The sequence below is a fragment of the Aquarana catesbeiana genome, linkage group LG06 (assembly GCF_042186555.1).
Source record: "Aquarana catesbeiana isolate 2022-GZ linkage group LG06, ASM4218655v1, whole genome shotgun sequence".
Lineage (NCBI taxonomy): Eukaryota > Metazoa > Chordata > Amphibia > Anura > Ranidae > Aquarana > Aquarana catesbeiana.
In genome coordinates, this window is record NC_133329.1 from 337,294,981 (window position 1) to 337,317,214 (window position 22,234).

Consider the following 22,234-nt stretch of genomic DNA (forward strand, 5'->3'; position numbering starts at 1 on the left):
GCGTCTAAAAGTCATATACATGGATAAAATCAACAGAGGAACAGCTAGAATTTGAGTGTCAGCTGTGACCAAACTGTCATTTTTCTGGTCCCTCTAGTTTTTTCATATGCCCCCAAAATGTGTTTATAATTGAATGTAGGTCTAGTGTACATGGCAATCTGTGCTGTGCCTTTGGATTTAGCAAATGAAAAGAAGCTGCCCCTATAGGATAGGTAAGTAGGGTCAACCCAGTAAAGGCCCCTTTCACCCCTGTCCAGTGCTTTTTTTTTGGACTGCCAACACACCACAAAGCACAAAAACAACAGACACACACACAACTCTGTTCCCATCTGTGCATTGTGGTGTGCTGAAAAGCAGGTGTTGAAGTGCACTGACATGTTAAGTTTGGGTGCCATTCGAAATTGTTGTCACCGCAATGCACTGCAGATCTTGTGTTACCACTTATTACCGCAGTGCAAATGTGAAGCCGGGCTTAAAGCATAAGTTCACCTTTTTTTTTTTTCTAAATGACAGCTTTACCAGATCTAAAGGAGATTGTACAATCAGATTGTATAGTGTATGTTGAGCTTTACAGAACCCAGAAAATACTTCTCCTGTTTTCAATACTACAGCTCTATCCACATTGGCTGTTATCTCATCTCCTGCACACTTTAAAATGCCAAATGAATGATCTATGCGAGATTAAAGCGGTAGTAAACTCTGTATTACCACTTTTATCTACAGGTAAGCCTATAATAAGGCTTACCTGTAGGTACTGTGAATATCTCCTAAACTTGCACAGTTTAGGAGATATTCAGAGTGCGTGCAGCTGATGACATCATCGGCGCATGTACTCTGGAGGTCCGGCTTACAGTGCCGGACCTTCAGAGCCCATGCCGGAAACGGTGATGTAATCGCGGCTCTGGCCAATCACATAGCTGGAACTCGCAAACCTGGAAGACAGATAGGGGGAACATGTCAGCCCTCTCAGCGGTGCCTTTACAGCGCTAGAGGGCTTTGTTCCAAGGTGAGTATTTCATAATGTGCTAGTATGCAATGCATGCTAGCACATTATGCCATTGCCTTGCAGGTTTTTTTTTTTCAAATCAGCGGTTTACAACCGCTTTAACCTCCCTGGCAGTATGATTATGTCGGATTTTAGGTGCTGAAAGCGTTATAATTATTTTGCATGGAATTTTGGCGTTTTATATTGTAGGCCTGTAATTCTTAGCAATAACACACTTAGATCTGTCCAAACAGGAGTCTAGTAGATATCCCGGGTATGATGAAGTTTGAAACACAAAATCATAAATTATAATATAATAAATAAATGTAAATAATTAAAAAAAAAATAATATTATAATAATAAAATACATTTCCCCACAATTCACTATCGCTCAATTCTGCAAGTGTTCTAATTTACTATCGCTGTTTTCTAGCTGGTCTAAAGCCACTTTTGACGTAAAGGGACACTTTTTGGTTGCTATGGACAATCTCAAGTTTCCAGGCAGAAAGAACAGTATATATAATATAAAACTGCATGCAGGGCATTGGACAAAGCATTGGGGACAAAAGGGATGTGAAATGATCTCATACAGTACTGTAATCTGTAAGATTACAGTACTGTATGTGTTATGATTTTTAAATTTTTTTAATTTGCCGCCAAGCTCCGCCCCCGTGCGTTGCGACGCTTGCAGGGAATGGAGCCTGGCACAGAGAGGCTTCGGAGGAGGACAGAGCCCGCAGACACAGCGGGGGGACATCGCAGGATCCTGGGGACATGGTAAGTAACCTGCACCAAGATCCTGCAATGCAATCCCGAGTGTGGTTTGGGGTTACCGCTAATGGTGCTGAAATTTAACCCCGAGCCACACTCAGGAATACCGTCAGGGAGGTTAAAGTTAAGGTAGAGAAAAAAAATTGATGCCTGTGTATTTAGTGAGAATGGTAATCACTGACTGATTGCATTTAATTTAAAAAACGTGCACCTGGAAATGGGTGGTAGGTAGGGGGTAGATGATGCAGGGTGTGTGCTAATGAGATCAGCTGGACAGCTCCTTCCTGTGTCATGACCTACAGTCTGCCCAGGAAGTAAGGCAGAAGTAATGGAGGAGTGTTTTCAAACAACCATGAAGACAGTGAGGTAAGTGTGTGTAGAATAAATGGAAAGCTATTTTATTTTTGCAAAATAAGTACATTAATGTTATATTGGTACATCAGGGAGCTGGAATTTAGAGGGAAAAAAAGTGAACAAAGGTGAACGTAGCCTTTAAGCATAACACATGCAGTGTTCAGTTACCATGAGGTATTTTCTTTCTACTGCTAACGAAAACAGTGGGGGGAGATTCACTAATGCCTGGTACACACAATGAGATTATCGGATGAATGATCGTCTGTTTTTTTTTTTTGCATGCTAATCTCGGATTGAATCTGAAGAGTTACTAAAGTCACGAAAATTCTCGCACGGTAGAACTTAAAATCGGAAGTGATGTCATGTGTTGTAATGTACTTGTATTGCATTTTCGAATGACAATTGTACTTATTAAACGAAAATTGTATGATGTGGCACCATACAAAAAAAAATTTGGTGCATGTCCGATCAAATAATATCAGATGAACTGTCCTGATCGGCTCTCGAAAGCTCTGTACTAAAGATCAGATTATCGTACGATCGCTCCGAAATTGGCATTTTTCTTATGATTTTCTGATCGTGTGTATGGGGCTTAAAACTGGTAAACACTGATTCTGGTGCAGCTGTGCATGGTAGCCAATCAGCTTCTAACTTCAGCTTGTTTAATTAAGCTTTGACAATAAAACCTGGAAGCTGATTAATATAGCTAAATATTGAAGAAGGTAAAGCTGTGTTTAATTTGAATACCCAATCATGTGCAATGGAAATAAAACAAAATTTGTATCTGCGTGATTGGATGATCACAGTTAACACGGCTTCACATTTTTAACTAAGCTAAGGCATTATTCACTTTGCAAAGTAAACATTCTCTTCTCCTTATAGCTGAATTCCAGGTAAGTTTTTTCTGCTACATTCCAGCTTGGACCAATATATGCATATGCCATACCTGACCAATCTTTGTCTGCGGCTACTACAGTGATTCTCGCTGTCTTCTGTGTCCCGTGCAAAGCAGCTGCCTCGCTGCATAGTAAATGCAGGGGGTCACTAACTCGGAACAGGCGCCATTCAGAGAATGCCTTGAATTTTTACTCAATGAATGCAAATTGTTCTCTGACTGGATGAGGTGGCCTCTCTGCCTCACTCAATCAGTGAATGCTTTACATTCAAGTCGTTTTCTTAATGGCACCGGTGCCAAGTAAGCAACCTCCTGTGTTCAAGATCGAGCGGGGCAGCTGCTCAGCATGGGGGGGGGGGGACAGCAAAAATCCCTGTAGTAGCGGTGGCTACTACAGTGATTCTGCGCTTCCACAAGGATTGGCCGGGTATGCTAAACTATATTGTCAAAAGTATTGTGACACCTGCCTTTACCCGCACATGCATTTTAGTGACACTGGCATCCCAGTCTTAGTCCGTAGGGTTCAAATTGAGTTGGCCCACCCTTTGTAGCTATAACAGCTTCAACTCTTCTGAGAAGGCTGTCCACAAGGTTTAAGAGTGTCTATGAGAATGTTTGACCATTCTTCCAGAGGCACATTTGTGAGGTCAGGCACTGATATTGGATGAGAAGGCCTAATGCCGCGTACACACGAGCGGACTTTACGGCAGACTTTGCCAGGCGGCAGGACAGGATTTCGTCGGACAATTCGATCGTGTGTGGGCTCCAGCGGACTTTGTTTTCTCAAAAGTTGGACGGACTTAGATTTGAAACATGTTTTAAATCTATCTGTCGAACTCGAGTCCGGTCGAAAAGTCCGCTCGTCTGTATGCTAGTTCGACGGACAAAAAGCCACGCTAGGGCAGCTATTGGCTACTGGCTATGAACTTCCTTGTTTTAGTCCGGTCGTACATCATCACGTACGAATTCGACGGACTTTGGTGGATTGTGTGTAGGCAAGTCCGTTCATTCAGAAAGTCCGTCATAAAGTCCGTTGAAAAGTCCGCCGGGCAAAGTCTGCCGCAAAGTCCGCTCGTGTGTACGCGGCATGACTCGCAGTCTCTGCTCTAATTCATCCCAAAGATGTTCTATTTGGTTGAGGTTAGGACTCCAGTTCCTCTACCCCAAACTGCCTCCTTCATGTCTTTATTGACCTTGCTTTGTGCACTGATCCAAATCATTTGGTGGGGGGATTATGGTGTGGGGTTGTTTTTCAGGGGTTGGGCTTGGTCCCTTAGTTTGAGTAAAGGGAACTCTTAAGGCGTCAGCATGCCAAGACATTTTTGACAATTTCATGCTCCCAACTTTGTGCGAACAGTTTGGGGATGGCCTGTTCCTGTTCCAACATGACTGCGCACCAGTGCACAAAGCAAGGTCCATAAAGATATGGATGAGCAAGTTTGGGGTGGAGGAACTTGACTGGCCTGCACAGAGTGCTGACCTCAACCTGATAGAATACCTTTGGGATGAATTAGAGTGGACAATGTGAGCCAGGCCTTCTCGTTCACATCAGTGCCTGACCTCACAAATGCGCTTCTGGAAGAATGGTCAAACATTCCCATAGACACTCCTAAACCTTGTGGACAGCCTTCTCAGAAGAGTTGAAACTGTTATAGCTGCAAAGGATGGACCAACTCAATATTGAACCCTACAGACTAAGACTGGGATGCCATTAAAGTTTATGTGTGTGTAGGGGTATGCCATATATTGATCTAAGCTGGATCAATTTAACTATGCAAAAAAAAACATATCTGGAATTCAGCTTTAGGTAAATTAACACTAATGGAGTTATTTACCAAAATAGAAGAGGATGTTTATCTTGCAAAATGAATTATCACTGTGTCAAGCCAATTTTTACTTGGCTTAGTGAATGAGGTAAAGCTAAGTGAAAATTTCTTCTGCAAAGAATACCCAACCATAGGGTTGAAAAAGAACAGACAGAACTGCTTGCACAGGATTGGAGGAAGACATCACAGTTTCATGGTATTCACTAAGCTAAGTGATCATGCCATGTTCTTCTCCTTTAGTAAACCATTCCCATTGAATCAATTAGTTTTTTAAGACATCAATCAGGAAGGATTTTTTCTGTTGCACTGATTTTTTTATTCCTCTGTAAAACACCTGTTTCTTTACATGTGAAATGTCATTATTATGTGTGTTTGTTGATGTCCAAATAAAAAGATTTAAGCGGGAGCACTGTCTGCTGCAGGTTAGGTTATTGCGTCAGATGGCACCACAAGCCCTATCCTGTGCTGTGAGAAGCTGTATACAGACAGACGCGGAGTCTCTGAAGGTTTGTCTGCTTTGTTTTTGTTGCTGTTAAATTTTTCAAGTGCTCAAAGCATCCTTGGATTAAAAATAACCACGGCCAAATAAAACAAGGTCAATTTTTTTCCTCTTGGAACACTTTTGTGATAAAAATCCATATTCACCATCGAAAATAAGGTATTTGTTTGTATGGTTACGTCACCCAAAATGTAATTTTTAGCCATCAAACCCAGCCTGGCCAGCTAACACATAACTAATTGCTATCACACAACCTATCACACACACATCCCTGGTGGAAGCTGTGTCGACACATAGGGGGTTATTTACTAAAGGCAAATCCACTTTGCACTACAAGTGCACTTGAAAGTGCACTTGGAAGTGCAGTTGCTGTAGATCTGAGGGGAAGATCTAAAATGCGAGGAAGCACTGCTGATTTTATCATCCAATCATGTGCAAGCTAAAATGCTGTTTTTAATTTTCCTTGCATGTCCCCTCAAATCTACAGTGACTGCACTTCCAAGTTCGCTTTCAGTGCACTTGTAGTGCAAAGTGGATTTGCCTTAGTAAATGACCCCCAGAGTCCCCCTGTTGTCACTATCAAGAGATAGTCTTATGCCCCGTACACACGATCGGACTTTCCGACAAAAAAAAACATGGAATTTTATTTGAAGGTTGTTGGCTCCAACTTGTCTTGTATACACACGGTCACATAAATGTTGGCCAACAATTACGAACAGGGGGACGTACAAGACATACGACGAGCCGATAAAAAGGAAGTTCAATGGTCATGCACTGCCCTTTGGGCTCCTTCTGCTAATGTTGTGTTTGGTGAGCATTGATTCCGAGCATGTGTGTTTGTACTTTGGACTTTTGTCCGACGGACTTGTCTACACACGATCAGAAAGCCTGACAACACACATTTGTTGGCAGAAAATTTGAGAACATGCTAGCCAACATTTGTTGGTGGAAGGCCTGACAACAAATGTCCGATGGAGCATACACATGGTTGGACTTTCCGACAATAAGCTCATATCCAACATTCGTTGTCGGAAAATTCGATCGTGTGTACGGGGCATTACTCTTTTTCCGAACGTGTAAACCATACATTGTATATGCAGCAGCAAGAAAAGTGAGCTGTAACGCCCAGTTGCTGGAGGCACAGTCACCTGAGGTGTTGTGCTGAGAGTGCGCTCACTGCACACTCCCAGAACACTGACCGAGCTGTCACCAACAGCCTTCAGTCATGGCTCCCAATCATGTGACCTCTGTGAGAGCCAATCACAGCAGTTATATGATAGAAAAGCCATGCTGCCACCTGGGCGCTAAAGCCCGCTGGGAGGAGACGTTAAGGGCTTAAGCAATGATATGCAGCTAATGCTGGAGTGCATGTATGTTGGCAGAAGGTGGCCGAAAGAGGCTGGAGGTGATTGCCTAAACTGATATACCAAAAAAAACTTAGTTACAAATTATCATATTATTTTAAGTCAGGTTATGACAAGGAAAACAAGGAAAGGCTCTTTGTAAGAGAGCAGCAGAAAGGTGTTACTTAGCCTACTAAATGTTGTGTACATACAAGTTTCATTGTGCCCTGCCCTTGGATCATTAGGGAAATAAGATGAATGACCGACTGTATTAAAACAAAAAACAAAAATGTAATATATTGCAGCTTAAGGAAAGGGATTTAAGGAAATTAAGGAATTAAGGAAAGGCACTCAGGATGACATCCAAAATGGTATTTCTTTATTAAATACATGTACAAATCTGTAATGCCTACGCATTTCTGAATTTTCTCTCACTTCCTGTATGGCTATGGGACAGGAAGTGTAGGGAAATCTCCTCAATGGGACATCAACGCTCCCACCAGGCCACACCCCCAATGACTAAGCTCCGGGGGCAGAGTGAAATGCATTGGGGGTGTGGCCTGGTTGGAGGCCAGGCTGAGATTGTCTCTCTTATTACCACCATAGGACTCCATGAATGTGCTGCACATGCGGCACCAGGGATCCTTCCTTTCTTCCTTTCAGCGACTACAGAAGCTGAGATGAGCTCTATACCTTGCTGGCACTCCTGCAGCAGACATGGCATCACCCACTCTACTCCCCACAGTGATCGAGCCTGAGCGGCACAATAATAAACTGCGGGTCACCAAACCAGTGGAGAGGAAAAATACATAATCCCAAAAGCTCAAGGGTGACACATGATCCCGGACCCAACAATAAGTTACATCGTCCAGGAGCCTCAGGACCGTGGGAGAAGTGGGTGGTTGATGGCCGCCGGGGTCACTGAGATGGCTTGTGCGCTGGAAGTCACGTGTCCCATAACCAGATGTGATGCCATACACCTGGCAGAAGACCGTCCAAACGTCAAATGGTGAGGGTAAAACAGAAGTTTTGGAGAGCACTCACACCATGTCAAACCAAAGGAGAGAAGCCAGTCACTGTGATGACATGTTTCGGGGGCTTGCCTCTTCCTCAGATCAGGTAATTTTGCCCTCACCAGGCGACGTTCAGGTGCTCTTCCACCAGGTGTATGACATCACATCTGGTTCTGGGACAAGTGACTTTTCCGACAGGTGTGCCATCTCAGTGACCCCAGCGGCCATAATCCACACACTTCTTCCACTAAATGCTAGGAGCGCTCCTTCATTTTTTGTTTTGAAAACATGGTTTTAGGCTGCTTTTTTTGGCCAGAAGCAAAGGCGTTCGGGGGGGGGGGGACATCCTGTGTGCGTGAGCCGTATAAAGCAGTTATAGGAACAGTTTTATTCCTTTTGGGATAAAGGTTTTACATGAATGAATAAAATCTGATCATTGTAAGCATTGTATTTAAAGTGAAAGAAGCAGAAACTGTATGTAAACAGCATTCAGTTTCGACTATCTAGGTACTAAAGGTAAATAAATGATAGTTTTGTAAATTATATGCTTCTATTTACATGTCTCTTGTATGTATGAATGGCTTGTACATGTATAACTTTATTTACAAAATGCCAACCAAAGAATAAAAAGACTACAAAAATTTCAAGCAAAAAAATAATGAAAGCGGTTTTATATCCGTTTTGCGTTGGGTGTTACTACAGCTCCGCCACCAGTTTAGAGCCTGCAGAGAAAGAGATGATTGCTGCATGTTATTTTAGCTTTGTGACTACTCTCAGTAATCTTCGCGCACCGTTATGCCTTACAGTTCTGCTGTTGAATTATCCACCATGTCCGCAGGGGTCCAGCCATGGCAAATTACCATAGAGCCATGCCCTAACTGGATGACATTTAGTTACTAAATCATTGTGTATCATGAAGAGACATAATCATTTTTTTTCATAAAATACTGGTTTTGCAGTTTCTAGATTACTTTTTGTATTTCAGTGCTCCTGATTTCCTCCAGCCTCTATCAGCCAATTCCTGTCTACAACAGTGGATTATACCTGTGTTGGAATGGCCAGTTGAAGTCTCTACAGGGGGGGCATGTGACACAGTGACAACACAGGAAGGCAGTTAAGAGACAGTTGTCACCCTATAACAGGAAGTGTCTAAACAAGGGTCTTCATGGTAGGACCACCAGTTAATGTTTAAATGAAAGCTGCAGATTTAAAAAAAGTCTCAGATCAGATTTTGAAATTACATTAACATATCTGTACTTATCGGAGATTTTATTAGTTAGGTTTAGATCTACTTTAAGTAACAAGAAGAAACTAATTATTTTCACTTTGGCCCTGCCCTAGGTATAGACACACACATATTTTAACTTAAAGTGGTAAAAAGGCTTAATCTAACTATTCATATTAATGTTACCTCCCCCACCACCCCAACACCTATTCTGCATATCCTGTATGAAAAAAAATCTGTGTAATTCATTTTTTTAATGCGGTCCAGTCATATGATTCTGCAGCTCCAGCTATCCTGTGTAAGGGAACGTTGCACAATGGCTGTGAATTCCCAGAGTCGTGACATTACCCATAGGCTCCCATGGCTCACCTGTTGCTGGTGCTCCTTCCACTCCCTGCAACAACCACTCACTACACGGGGCAGCCAGAGCTGCAAGATCGTCTAACTGGATTAAAAATAGGTACGTACACAGATCTTTTTTATATAGGGTATGCGGAAAGGTAGGAGGAGGGGAGAGGGAATGTTTTTATGAATAGAGTTAGCATTTTTTCCACTTTAAAGTAGAACTAAAAGCAATTTATTTTCCATTTTGGATAGAATAAAAATGAGTAAACAGCACAGCTCTAAATTTCTGATCTGACAACAGTTATTTTTTCACACTTATCAAATATAACATACAGACCTTTACATAGACCCAAATAGAGCAAATAAAAGTTATTGCTGGTCTTTACATACACTTTAAATATTATTATTATTATATCCTGTGTATGTGCAACATATATATATGTATATACATATATACATACATATATATATATATATATATATATATATATATATATATATATATATATAAAAGATGCACATTGAATAACAGTTGCACCTCACAGAAGCAGTCAATAGGTGAATACAAAGAATGACAGAGACATTGAACCAAAGTTGGTAATACGGATAGGGATTTGTGATAGATTTAGGTACAAGTGATCGCAAAGAAGCGATCTATCATTGATTAACATATTGAACTGTAAAATACACAGTAGTTTTGCATTTTTAAATCGACTGAAAATATTAAGGGAATATGACCTATTCAATTTGAGGACTTTAGACGCATTGATTAATTGAGTGAATGGTCATATCAATATGTGTCCAACCACCAACCACCATAAGTCCGGTACTTGGACCTTACCACTTTAGAACAAAAACCTGAACAGCAGAGTAAATTAAACCTTAGGGGACCAAAAACAACCATCAGATTTCACCTTTTACTGACCAACATCAGTAAATTGAAATCTAGCTCATTGATATAGGTTCTGCAGAACAACAATGCTGTCTAATATCCATAAAAGGTATTCTCTTTGTCATGAATGGATTTCCTGTTAGGCAAAGTAGGCATGTGCCTATAGACAACAGCAGCAAATAGGTGGCTTTTCCCTAGATAATTACCAGGCAGGCATTTTTTTCCCAAATGCAGAAGTAGTTATCTCATACTGTGTACACTAATTTACACATTATTCCATTATTTTGAGACACGTTAGGACCAGGAAAGCAAAGAAATGTCCCATTTAAAAGAGGTAACGCTAGCAGATGGGTGTTACTTAAGGCACCAAGAGTTGTGTGCCTACAAGTTTCAATGATATAAATTGGGATCTGCCCATGGATCAGTTGGAAAATAAGATGCATGATCTAAGATTCTTAGATTGTAAGCTCTAACAAGCAGGGCCCTCTTATTCCTACTGTATTAAAGTGTATTTTATTTGTACTGTCTACCCTCAAGTTGTAAAGGGTTGCGTAAACTGTTGGCGCGATATAAATCCTGTATAATAATAATAATAATAATAATGCATGACTTTGATGGGGGTCAGCTTCTAAGGGATGTATGATGTGACTGGCAGACTGTATAGATAAGAGTGTTGTGTTCCTATTGGCTTTGTTCATTTATGAGTATATTTGGTCCTATTTAGGAGTAAAGTGACCTTGTTCCAAATGTAAACTAACTGATAGTTTAGAACATTTCCAATCCTTGCCTGATTCCTATATAATAATTTAATCCTTCCAGTGTTTCTTCTTTTTTTACACTGCATTTTACTACCTTTATTAATGTGAGAGACATTTTTTCTGGTAGAGGCTAACAGTACATTGGGACCAATCATACCTGCAATGCTGTGCTGCAAGACATATTTATTTATATTCAAGTATTTAATTTATTAAATTGTCATGGTGTATTGCTGCATTGCCAATTAAGGTATTGTTTGTGTTGGTATAGCCCACAGTCCACAGTGTGTTCTATAGGTGGATAGTAGAAAGCCTTTCATGTGCCGGTAGTCATCTTTTTCAAAGTGGGTTATATCCAAAAACAATCAGAGTCTGTTTTTGCACATATGTATCAAGATTTTTTTGAACATACAGTAAACCCTGTACAATTTCTGTGCAGTAGATTTGCATTAGGATGTGATTTTACAGAGATTCTTACCTTGCTGCAGTTCTTGGATCCTGAACATAAGGAGCTGTTCATGTTTTCTTTGTCGGATGATCCTGAAAAGAAATAAAACAGCAAAAAGATGACATCGCACAGAGCTCCTGCTAAATTAGACGAAATTTGGGTGGCCTCAGCACCACGTGGCTTGACCAAAATTAATTTAAAATTCTACTAAACCAGATGGAAGATTGTCAGCTGAACAGCGACTGCATCCTATCAGATATCGTCAGTATTCAGATATTCAGTCAGACACAGGTGCTGTGGCTTTCTGAATACGATATCCGCCATTGCAGTTTCCTCAATTGACGCTGTTTAGGTGTTCAGACATCCCAACCTGCAAAAACTAATTTCAGGGAGGTGGGCAACAAATTTCAGGACTTCACAAATGCCAACAAATTAAGCCAATTTCTGTAGGATTGTGTGTAGAGAATCATCAATTTTTCGGGGACCTTAAAGCCTAGTACACACAATGAGATTACCGAACAAATAATTGTGAGTTTTTTTTTTTTTTTTTAACAAGCCTTTATTAACATGCCTATATAATGCCTCTGTCGGTTGCCATGCCAGGATTTGACAAAGGGGTGTGTCCCAAAACATGTAGTCCTGACAACCGAGTTCACTTCCTGTTTGTTCAGCTTCCTGTTGGTGGATCAGCTGATCCCTGTGTTCCAGCCACACTGTTTCCGGCGACCTGTGCTTCCCCGCTGTTCGGCCATGGCGGGCAGCTTTCTCACACAGGATCCATCCAGATCTCCCAGTATAGGCAGGTTTCCCCTCGTCATCCTCTGCTGTTGCAGGGGACAGGATTCACCTCTGGTAATGCTGTTCCACATTTAGCTCTGGCTTTTTGCTGTTTTTATTGCTGCTTCATTGTTGGAGTAAACTGTGTTTTATCTGACTTCCGGCTACTTATGTTACTGGGCTCTGGACTTCCAATCATCACCATTATTAGCCCCACATATATGGCCCATGAACAATTTGCATTCTGGTGCATTATGAGCGCCTGGCAGTGGATTGGTTGTGTGCAAGTTTTTTTTTTGCATGCTGGTCTCATTTTGTAAGCGAATAGTTTACTAAAGTATGAAAATTCTTGTACGGCACAATGAAAATTCTGAAGTAATGTATTGTAGTATATTTGTATTGTATTTTGGGATGAAAACTTTACTGATTAAATGAAAGTCGTACGATCTGGTATTGTACGAGAAACATTTTTGTGCTAGTCCTTTTGGAAATTTTGGACGAAAGCTGTGTACCAACGATCAGATTATCGTACGATTGTTTCGAAAGCAGTATCTTTTGTATGATATTCTGATAAAAGCCTGTTAGGACTTTAGTGTATGCCAACATTATTACCAGCAAAAATACAGAATACAAATGTTTCATAGTGTAGCTTACCGATACAAACATACAAAATCTGGTGCAGTTGTGCATGGCAGTCAATTGGCTTCTAACTTCAGCTTGTTCAGTTAAGCTTTGACAAAAAAAAACTGGAAGCTGATTGGTTTCCATGCAGAGCTGCACCAGATTTTGCACTCTGCAGTTTTAGTAAATCAAACCCATTACGGTTCATAATCTGGGGATCATTCACTAAAGGCTCTTTTGAAGACACTGTGGGGCTGATTTACTGAAACTGGAGAGTACAAAATATGATGCAGCTGTGCATGGTAGCCAATCAGCTTCTACTTTCAGCTTGTTCAATTAAGATTTGACAAACAAACCTGGAAGCTGATTGGTTTCTATGCAGAGCTGCACCAGGTTTTGCCTGCTCCAATTTTAGTAAATCAACTAGGGCAAACATCTCATAGATGGCCCTCCATGTTTGTGTTCTCCCAACAAAAAATCAACATAATACCAAATAAAGACAGAGATTGAAAGAGCTACCAATTTTCACTTTTTTTTCTCTAAGGTAATGCTACACAATTTGCAGTTGCTGACAAGTGTTTTCAATGCCCTGCTTCCAGGAAAGTATACTATAACAGGTTTTATATAGGATGGCAGAAGGAGGGGAGGAAGCAGCGCATACAAAAATACAGTAAGCAGTTTAGCTGTATATATGAGATCAAGGGTGTTAAAGGCTTGCCATTAGACATGTGTGGTTGCTTTAGTTCCAAATTGAAATTCGGACAAATTTTTCGTTATTCAGAAATTCAGATGTATCCGAATTTCTGAATTACAATAGTAACTAATTTAAACAAATCCGAAATGACGAAACAAAATTTCGGAGGAAATTAGAATTTGATCAGTTTTCTAATCGAATTTGAATCGTTTATAATCGAATTCGAATAAAGTAGAATAGAGAAAAAAGAAATAGAAAATATTATAATAGAAAAGAACAGAATCGAAAATAAAAGAATATAGTAAAACAGAACAGAATACAAAATAAAAGAGCAGAAAAAAAATAGAATAGAAAATAAAGGTATAGAATAGAAAATAAAGGAATAGAATAGAATCAAATAAAGAATAGAATAGAAAGAATATAACCATCTTCTGAAATTCAAATTTGAATAGAATAAATTAAATTTCAAATAGAATAGAAAAAAAATGAATAGAAAAAAAAGAATAGAATAAAAAAACAATAGAATAGAATAGAAAGAATATAACCATCTCACAGAATTTGAATAGAATAAATTAGAATTTGAATAGACTATAAAAGAATAAATTAGAATAGAAAATAAAAGAATAGAATAGATTAGAAAAAATAGAATACAATAGAAAAAAACAATAGAATAAAAATAATATAACCATCTTCCACAATTCGAATAGAATAAATTTGAATGGAATAGAATAGAAAAGAATAGAATAGAAAATAAAATAAAATAAAATAATAGAATAGAAAATAATTTAATAGAATAGAATAAAGAATATAAAAGAACAGAATAGAAAAGAATAGAACAATATAATTGTTTTCCAAAATTTGAATTTCAAATAGAATAAAATTTAATTAAAATAGAATAGAAAAGACTAGAATATAATAGAAAAGAAAAGAATAGAATATAAAATAAAAATATAGAATAGAATTGAAACGATAGAATAGAATGGAATAGAAAAAATATAACCATCTTCCAAAATTCGAATTTCAAATAGAATAAATTTGATTTTGAATGGAATTTGATGCGAATGCAATAAACAAAAAAAATTGAAAACGAATTAAACAAATTTAACTAAACAAAGTTATGATGATAACGAATGGAAACGAAATGAAACACAAATATGTCTAATTGCCATATTTAACGTAATATTTCCCCAGAAATGTCACTTAATTTTTCTTCGCCTTCGTCTGGCACTACAGACAGAGTAGCTCATATTAGTGAATTGGTCCACATGGCCAGACCGTATGAATGTCCCTAAGACCTAAACTAGAAATAATGTGTATTATTTATTTGCTCTACTGCTTATTGTTAAAAAATATACTCAAGTTTATTAAGGTACCTAGCTTGTCTATAAATTGATACACAACATACACAAAAATGTCCCAGGAGTTAAAATGCAAAGCTTCTTTCTGTGTGAATGTAGAGAGGATTCTATAGTCTGCATTACACATTTAAAATGTCCTTCTTAAAGTGGAGTTCCATCCACTTTTACAACTCTTCAGCATCCCTCACTAAACTGTGCACTGTAAACAAATTGGATATTTTTTAATTTTTTTTCTCAGCACCTACTGTATATCTGCTGTATTCATTTTTCTCTTCCTCCTCCCTGGCCGCGGCCCATCGCATCATTTCCTGTTTGCAATGCCTTCTGGGAAGGGGCGGCAACTTCCTCTGAAACTGCCGTTGCTATGGAAACCTGACCTGAAACCTATTACACTGCTTGTGCTGCACTGAGCATGTGCGAGATCTGCAAGGATGAGATCCAGGAAGAAATACAGTCTGGCTTCAGATGCCCACACTTAAGATGGCCACGGCCTGCTGTAAGTTTATAAAATAACAAGCTACTGCTTTAAACTAACAAAACAGACCTTAGTTTACAGACTAACTTTACTAAAATACATTAAGCTTGTGTATTATAGGGGTATTTTTATTTAAAAAGTATCATTTCGGCCGGAACACCACTTTAAATGTAGACATCCCTATATGTCTATTATTAACATTATTAGCCAGGCAAACTGCAAAGCCATGTTCCCATTACAATGCTGGGCCTATCAATTTGCCAATACCCTGATTACTTATGATAAACAACTGTGATCTTGATGGCAGGCCCCTTACTATTTGTCATTTCTATCATACAACTTTGGTTAATAAAACACTTCCAATTACATGTTTTGGATCACAGCTGACAAACTGGGGAACTGCAGTTTATTTCGCACTTCATCTAGCTTGCACCCATCCAAATATCAAAATATTTTCAGTATATCAATATGACAAGCTCAGTAAAACATCACATTTACTTACTGTCATTTGAAGCCGTCTCAAGAACACCATACGGGGGAGCCAGAAAACTCGCCATGTACTGCCGATATTTCTGTAAGACAGGAAAATTTTCCATCACTAAGCAACAGCTGAAACACTTGCATCATTCCAAAACCACACATTACTACAAAATTCTCTGTTTTATCTATAAAGACAGATTTATTAAAGCGGTCATTTTTACACTGTTCAGTGCTTGCCTTAAATACCGTATACAATCAGGTCTAATAATCAGATCTAAGGCATAAAAAAAAAAAAAAAAAAATCCCTAATAAGTATAAGTCAAAATTGCTCCTTTAGTAAATCAGTACCAACATTTTTTAGGCAATGAAAAAATTGGAGAAAAAAGTAGAACAGTTCCCAAAGCAACCAATCAGATTGCTTGGTTCATTTTCCAGTGAAATCTAATTGAAAGTGTTGACCAACAGTTTCTTGTTACTACATTTTTTTTTTGCTCTAGATAATTATGGAGATATAAGTCATTGATCATATAATTATTTTACATAATATTTTGCCAAAACATATACATTATTTGAGTGGTTTGAAAATACAGGGAATACTGTTTCATTTCTTTCAACTTTATTCCTTTCAACCACAATAAAAGTTATAAATCTTACTGGAATAGAAACATAACATTGACATAACATTGATAATTCCAGCTCTGTAAGTATATATATGCATCATTTCATTGTAAAATGTCAAAAAAACATTGTAACTTACCCTAGCTGGCTTTTCAATGCTATGTTTCATTTCTGGGCAACTAATGCTTGTATGGTTTTGGTGTTTCTGAAGTTGCATGCCAGATCGTGTACTACGAAATTCATGTTTAAATTTGAAAGTCTTTTCCATAGCATCACTCAAAGATCATTAAAGGTAAAAGAGTAGAATGTTCATGAACATTAGAGTTGTGCTAGGCTCATCATCCTAAATAACGTTGGAGCCCTCAGCTCAGGTGAAGATATAAATTCCATCACAACAAGATAAATGGCAGTGATATTTATGGATCTTCTAATCCCTTCAGATGGGATAATATGACAGGTCCTGTCAGGAGTGCTAGATGCATTAGCTGTCTTAGATGAACTATGCTTTCATAGCTTACAGGCCTCCCTGTCACCATTTCTAGTTAACGTTTGTGAGGAGTTGGCAAGTGGTCGATAAACTTAATCTGGATTAACAAGACTTGATCTGAGTTATAGAGACAATTGGTGAAAGTTCTCTGCTGATTTTTTTTTTTTTTTTACTAACAAAGCCACATTGTCACCATTAATGTGTATCTAAAGCTGCATTTTTTTTAAATTCTAGTTTTGGATAGAGTAAGTAATAATTAAAACCCTATTGAATTTTGTTCTTGCTTTTTAATAATTCATTTGGTTCATAGCAGAAAAGAAAACAATATATTTCGAGAGCCAAACAGGCTTCCCCTGCCTGTACTTAAATAAACACAGATCTATCTGGTATCTGCTTATCTAAGTCCATGTAAGCACAGTCAAAATTCTAGAAAACTTTGGACTATAAAGCATCGTACACACGATCGGATTGTTGGCCAACAAAACCGTGGACTTTTGTCCGAAGGGTGTTGGCCCAAACTTGTCTTGTATACACACTGCACACAATTGTTGGCCAACAATGATGAACTTATTGAAGTACTACATGTTTTTTCAGCTCTTTAGCACCCCCCTTTGGGCTCCTTCTGCTAATTTCGTGTTAGTAGAAGTTTGGTGAGTGTTCATTCGCGTTTTTCTTTTTGCGCTTTTCATTTCGTTTCTGAATGGCCGTTCGTCAACCAGACATGTTGCGGAATTGGAGGAGATAGTGTGTTATTTATTGGCCTTGGAGTTATTGCTTTGACATTATTTTTTTGGTTGAATAATGATTTGATTTGGTATATTTTCTATATTTTTGGATGCATAGAATGCAATTTTTGGTTAAGTTCTATTGGCAGATAACATGTCTAATTTAAGTTATTTTCTTTTTTTAATGCACAATAAAAAAATTGTGGAGAATAATACTTGGCTATGTGTTTTACTTAAAATGACATTTTGGGAGTAGGCAGTTACATTTTAAAAAATACAATGTAAAATTGACAAGGGACACCAACATAGTTGTATCTTTGATCTTAAAAATTAGGGGATAATGGTGTTGTGGTAACTTGCCCGAATAAAAAAAGCATAGTAATATTATTCTTGATATCACTAGAAAAAAAAGCCTTTGAAAATTCGTTTGCAATAACTCCATCAGTATCACCAGCAAAGCAGCTTCATTATTATCCCATTAAAGAAGAAGAGAATTGTGCGCTGTATTTCGAGATTTCATAATTTTCCATGTCACAAATGTTAATTCTCCATTACGAACGCTAGTTTACAAGACCGACCGCTTCTGGCTCGTCCTTGCTTCCGAGCATGCGTGTTTGTACTTTGGACTTTTGCTCGACAGAATTGTGTACACACACTCGAAAAATCCGACAACAGACATTTGTCCACGGAAAATTTTAAAACCTGCTGTCCAACATTTGTCTGCTGACTATGCAACAACAATTGTCCGATGGAGCGTATACATGGTCGGATTTTACGCCAACAGACTGTCATCATACATTTCCCGTTGAAAAATCCGATCGTGTGTACGAGGCTTAAGACGTTTGGTGCTCTCATTGAACTGTATACTGTCAACTCTCAACTCTCCCTATTTGTAAGGGGTGTGTCGGTTTTAAGGAGTACTGCTGAGCCGGATCTAGTGTACCCAGTGATAAATTAGTTGACCAATTGAAAATTTGCATCCATCATCTTGTTTTTACTTCTGTATTGATTTTGTTCTTGCCATCTTTGGGGAGATTTCCCTTCCCTATCTGTCACAGGGATGCAACAGAAAGTGGAAATCTCTCCCAACTGAGAGAAATATACAATTTTCACTGGTGTCCCCATTGAAAGTTTAATGTCACATCCATATTTGGTGTGTAACATGAAATAGTGTCAAATTCACCACTCCTGGATCTTCCTTAATAGCAGTGTGCTTCTTCCTGCAGCCACCTGTTGGTTTTATCTGGCTCCATCCACACAGATACAACATTTATTCACAGGAATCTACTTCTGCGGCAGAGGAACTCACAGATGATGTAAGCACGTATTCAGTTCTTTACTTCCCCCAGGCCCATAACAGTTGGTCGATACTTTCCTATAGACCAGGTGCTGAGGGGAAGCAATGCAGGAGGCTGTGCTTTGCACACACAATACACTGATCACAGTTGCAATCTTCTGCAGGCTTGAGTGCAAAAATGTATTAAAAGCAATTTTTGGGGGGCATTTTTTAAACTTTTGCAAAAAGTGGATTGTGCCTTTAATCTTTTTCTACTCTATCTGAAATTAAAGAAAACTAGATGCTCCTAACCATACAGCCAAGAGATAATTATCTGATAATCAGTTTGTTTATCACGATTGTAGGTGGTGGTTTATGACCAAAACTAGGTCCCCACACGTACTTCTACTAGGAGAGGACTTCCTTAGATGTATATATATATATATATATATATATATATATTAAAACCAATTACTATTTCCATCAGTTCAGTGCTACTATTTATCCACAGAATCAATCAATATAATATCAATCTGTAAATGGATTATTGGTCCCATTCTAAACAAAATGTCACCCAATGAGCCAAATAATGTAGCTCAGTATAATGATAATGAGAACACTGGGAAGTGTAAAACTTTGACTAGCAAAGCAGCCTCAAAAAATGAATGTTATAATAAAACTAAGCCACCAGACTGTGCACCCTGAGTCAGCTTAAAGCGGGGGTCCACCTATCTATCGTTTTTTTTTTTTTCGAGTTCATTCACAAACTTTTCTTCTCATGATTATCTACTCACATGTTCTGTGTAATAAGTCCGCCTGTGTCCGATTTCGTTGTAAAGAATAACTTATAAAATTCACTGAAGGCGGTTTCCATCTTCATTGTGGGCATTTGAAGCCCACAAGCATGTATTTCCTGGATCTGGTGAATGCTGTGCTCCCAGCATTCACCGAGATGTTCTGATGACGCTGTTGCACAATGCATGCTGGGAAGCCTGAGACTAGCTCCCAGGGGACTGTGGGAGGTCTGGGAGAGTCTAGAAACACGCCTACTCCCATGGGAGGAAAACCAGGAAGTGCTAAGAAGTTTAGAAAAAAAAGGTAATTACGGCGATTTAAATTTTTTTACACAGCATGTCAGCATCTAGGCAAGGAAGAGAATGCATAGAGATAATGTTCAAAATTTGGGTGGAACCCCGCTTTAAATGCAATATTACAATTATACTATTTACCACCTCCTCATCAGATCTACACCCCGATGAGATGAGGCTCCCTATGTTAGGGACAGGATCTGATTATGATGGGAATCCATGGATCAAGTATCAGCATGGATGAGTACATAGTATTTTGCATGTTTCCTCTATTTCCGTGCTGTGTTAAGTGTATCTAAAAGGTAAAACATTTTTTAGTTATCAACAGATTGGTAAGGAGTTACAAAACCCATTTCAGGTATTTACTGTCTATGACCCTTTTAGGGAGACTCACTTTCACTATTTGTCTTGTGGGCCACTGTCACTTGGATTGAAAGTGGAAGAAACTCCAAACTTTTGAGCTGTCACTGCCACAGAAATAAAGGAAAAAACTTTCAATGGGGAGACTTTAGCTGTCCCCTTTGAAGGCATATTCTTCATTTTGGAGAGATTCCCTCACACTTCCTGTTGGGTCTATAAGAGACAATGTGAAGGGTAATAATTAGAATGGGACATAGATGACAAAAAAAAAAACTAACAGGTGTTTTAATCATTCTTTACTCTATTCAAAGATATCAAAAATGTTTTTTTTTCTAATAATTCCCTAAAGATACACTTTAAGGGACTAGAGGCCAAATATGAACTCCCAGCTGGTATGACAGTGATTACCCAAAAAACAATGCTGCCTAAACTATACTTTCTTATTGAAAATATTGGGTTGCAAGTACAATGATTGCAATAGCAAAAAGAAAAGGCCAGTTCTTTAAATGTATCTGAAAGTAAATATTTTTAATTATTGAGCCTTACATAGAATAAGGGAGGGATATAATCTCTGTCAGGTTTTCATTGCTGTCTGTCTAGGAGATTAACCTTTCTGTGTTTCCTGGTGACCATTATCGGAAAATGATGGGAAGACAACATTTTTACAGTTGTCACAGGAAAAGGAATAGAAAGGAAATCTACCAAGTGGACATCTGTTCTAAGAGTGGATTTCCTATCATTTTGGAGAAATGTCCTCCTCTTGTTGTTGTATCTGGGGGACAGGAAATTAGGGGAAATTTTCCCAATGGGATACAGACAAAAAAAAAAACTGACAAGTTTTACCATCTTAAATTAAAAATGGTTTGGCTTTACCTGTTGTCTGTACTAAAGTATATTCAAACAAATACAGTATAGTGCAAGAACGTTGGAGCACAATTACAGGGTGTAGTGTCCATTGCTTTATGGTCCATGATGTTTTGGCACCCATACATAAATCACAATCCAAAATAATAAAGCTGTTTGCTTTCTTTCACATCATTTTCCTCATTCTGTAATTTACTATTCATCCTTTAGTAGACTTCCCTTTATAGCAATATAATAAATAATGGATATTGTCAGTAGGTATGGGATTTCTGGAAAAATATATTTTAACATTTTTTAGAGTCAAGGCTGTACTTCATTGAAGGGCAAATTGAATTTTCATTAGGTTTTTGAACAAAACCAGAGGGCCCCTTTTGAGGGGCCATGTGATGCTGATTTACACCCCTGGAAGAATGTTTCGAAGTGTCCTTCATGCTATATTTTAGGCTACATGGCTTGCCTGGCAAGGTAGAAAGAGTAGTAAAAATAGCAAGTGTTATGTAAGGCTGCCTTTTAGGATTCAAAGGAAAATCTGTAGAACAAATCAGTGTTTTAACTGAATGTACAGTCTCATGCGAGCTCCTGGAGCAATTCACGCTCTAATATAAACACAGAATCTGAGAGCTGATAAGGAGCGCTCAGCCCACGTAGGCTGCCCTTTTGTACAGAATATAATAGCTCGGGTCCCACTTGACTGATGGCCTTTTTATATTCACGATAACCCAATGTCTATTACATTCCATTACTGTATTAGCCTCTTTTTAATCTGCGCTTCAGCTTTTTCACAAATCCATCGCTCTTTTGCAAAAAACATTTCTTGATTCTTACCATAATCAGCTCCGGAGAATGATCTTATGTACTTTCACTGTTCTTTTTATCCAAAAGACACATTTTTTTAAAGGTCAAGAAGTAGAAAAATGGTGGTTCATTTTATACCTTACAACAAACTAGCTGGGTTTTTAAATATATATATATATATATATATACATATATATATATATATATATATATATATACAAAACTATCCCACTTCAACCAGAACTGAAAAAGAAGCGTACATACC

The 22,234-nt window shown here is 38.4% G+C and overlaps 1 protein-coding gene across 7 annotated transcripts in view; it reads right to left on the minus strand.

Moving 5' to 3' along the window:
• The window catches only part of RAPGEF4 (Rap guanine nucleotide exchange factor 4), a 488,280-nt gene that overhangs the window by 203,362 nt on the left and 262,684 nt on the right, over window positions 1-22,234 (minus strand). For 6 of the 7 annotated variants that reach the window (XM_073633880.1, XM_073633882.1, XM_073633881.1 and 3 more), the window contains 2 exons: window positions 15,779-15,848; window positions 11,382-11,443 (listed from right to left, as the gene is read on the minus strand). In XM_073633880.1, the coding sequence (XP_073489981.1) occupies window positions 11,382-11,443; window positions 15,779-15,848 (132 nt within the window). Of the gene's footprint in view, window positions 1-11,381; window positions 11,444-15,778; window positions 15,849-16,513; window positions 16,753-22,234 lie in introns of those variants that run through there. The other variant, XM_073633883.1, reaches the window with a different exon arrangement.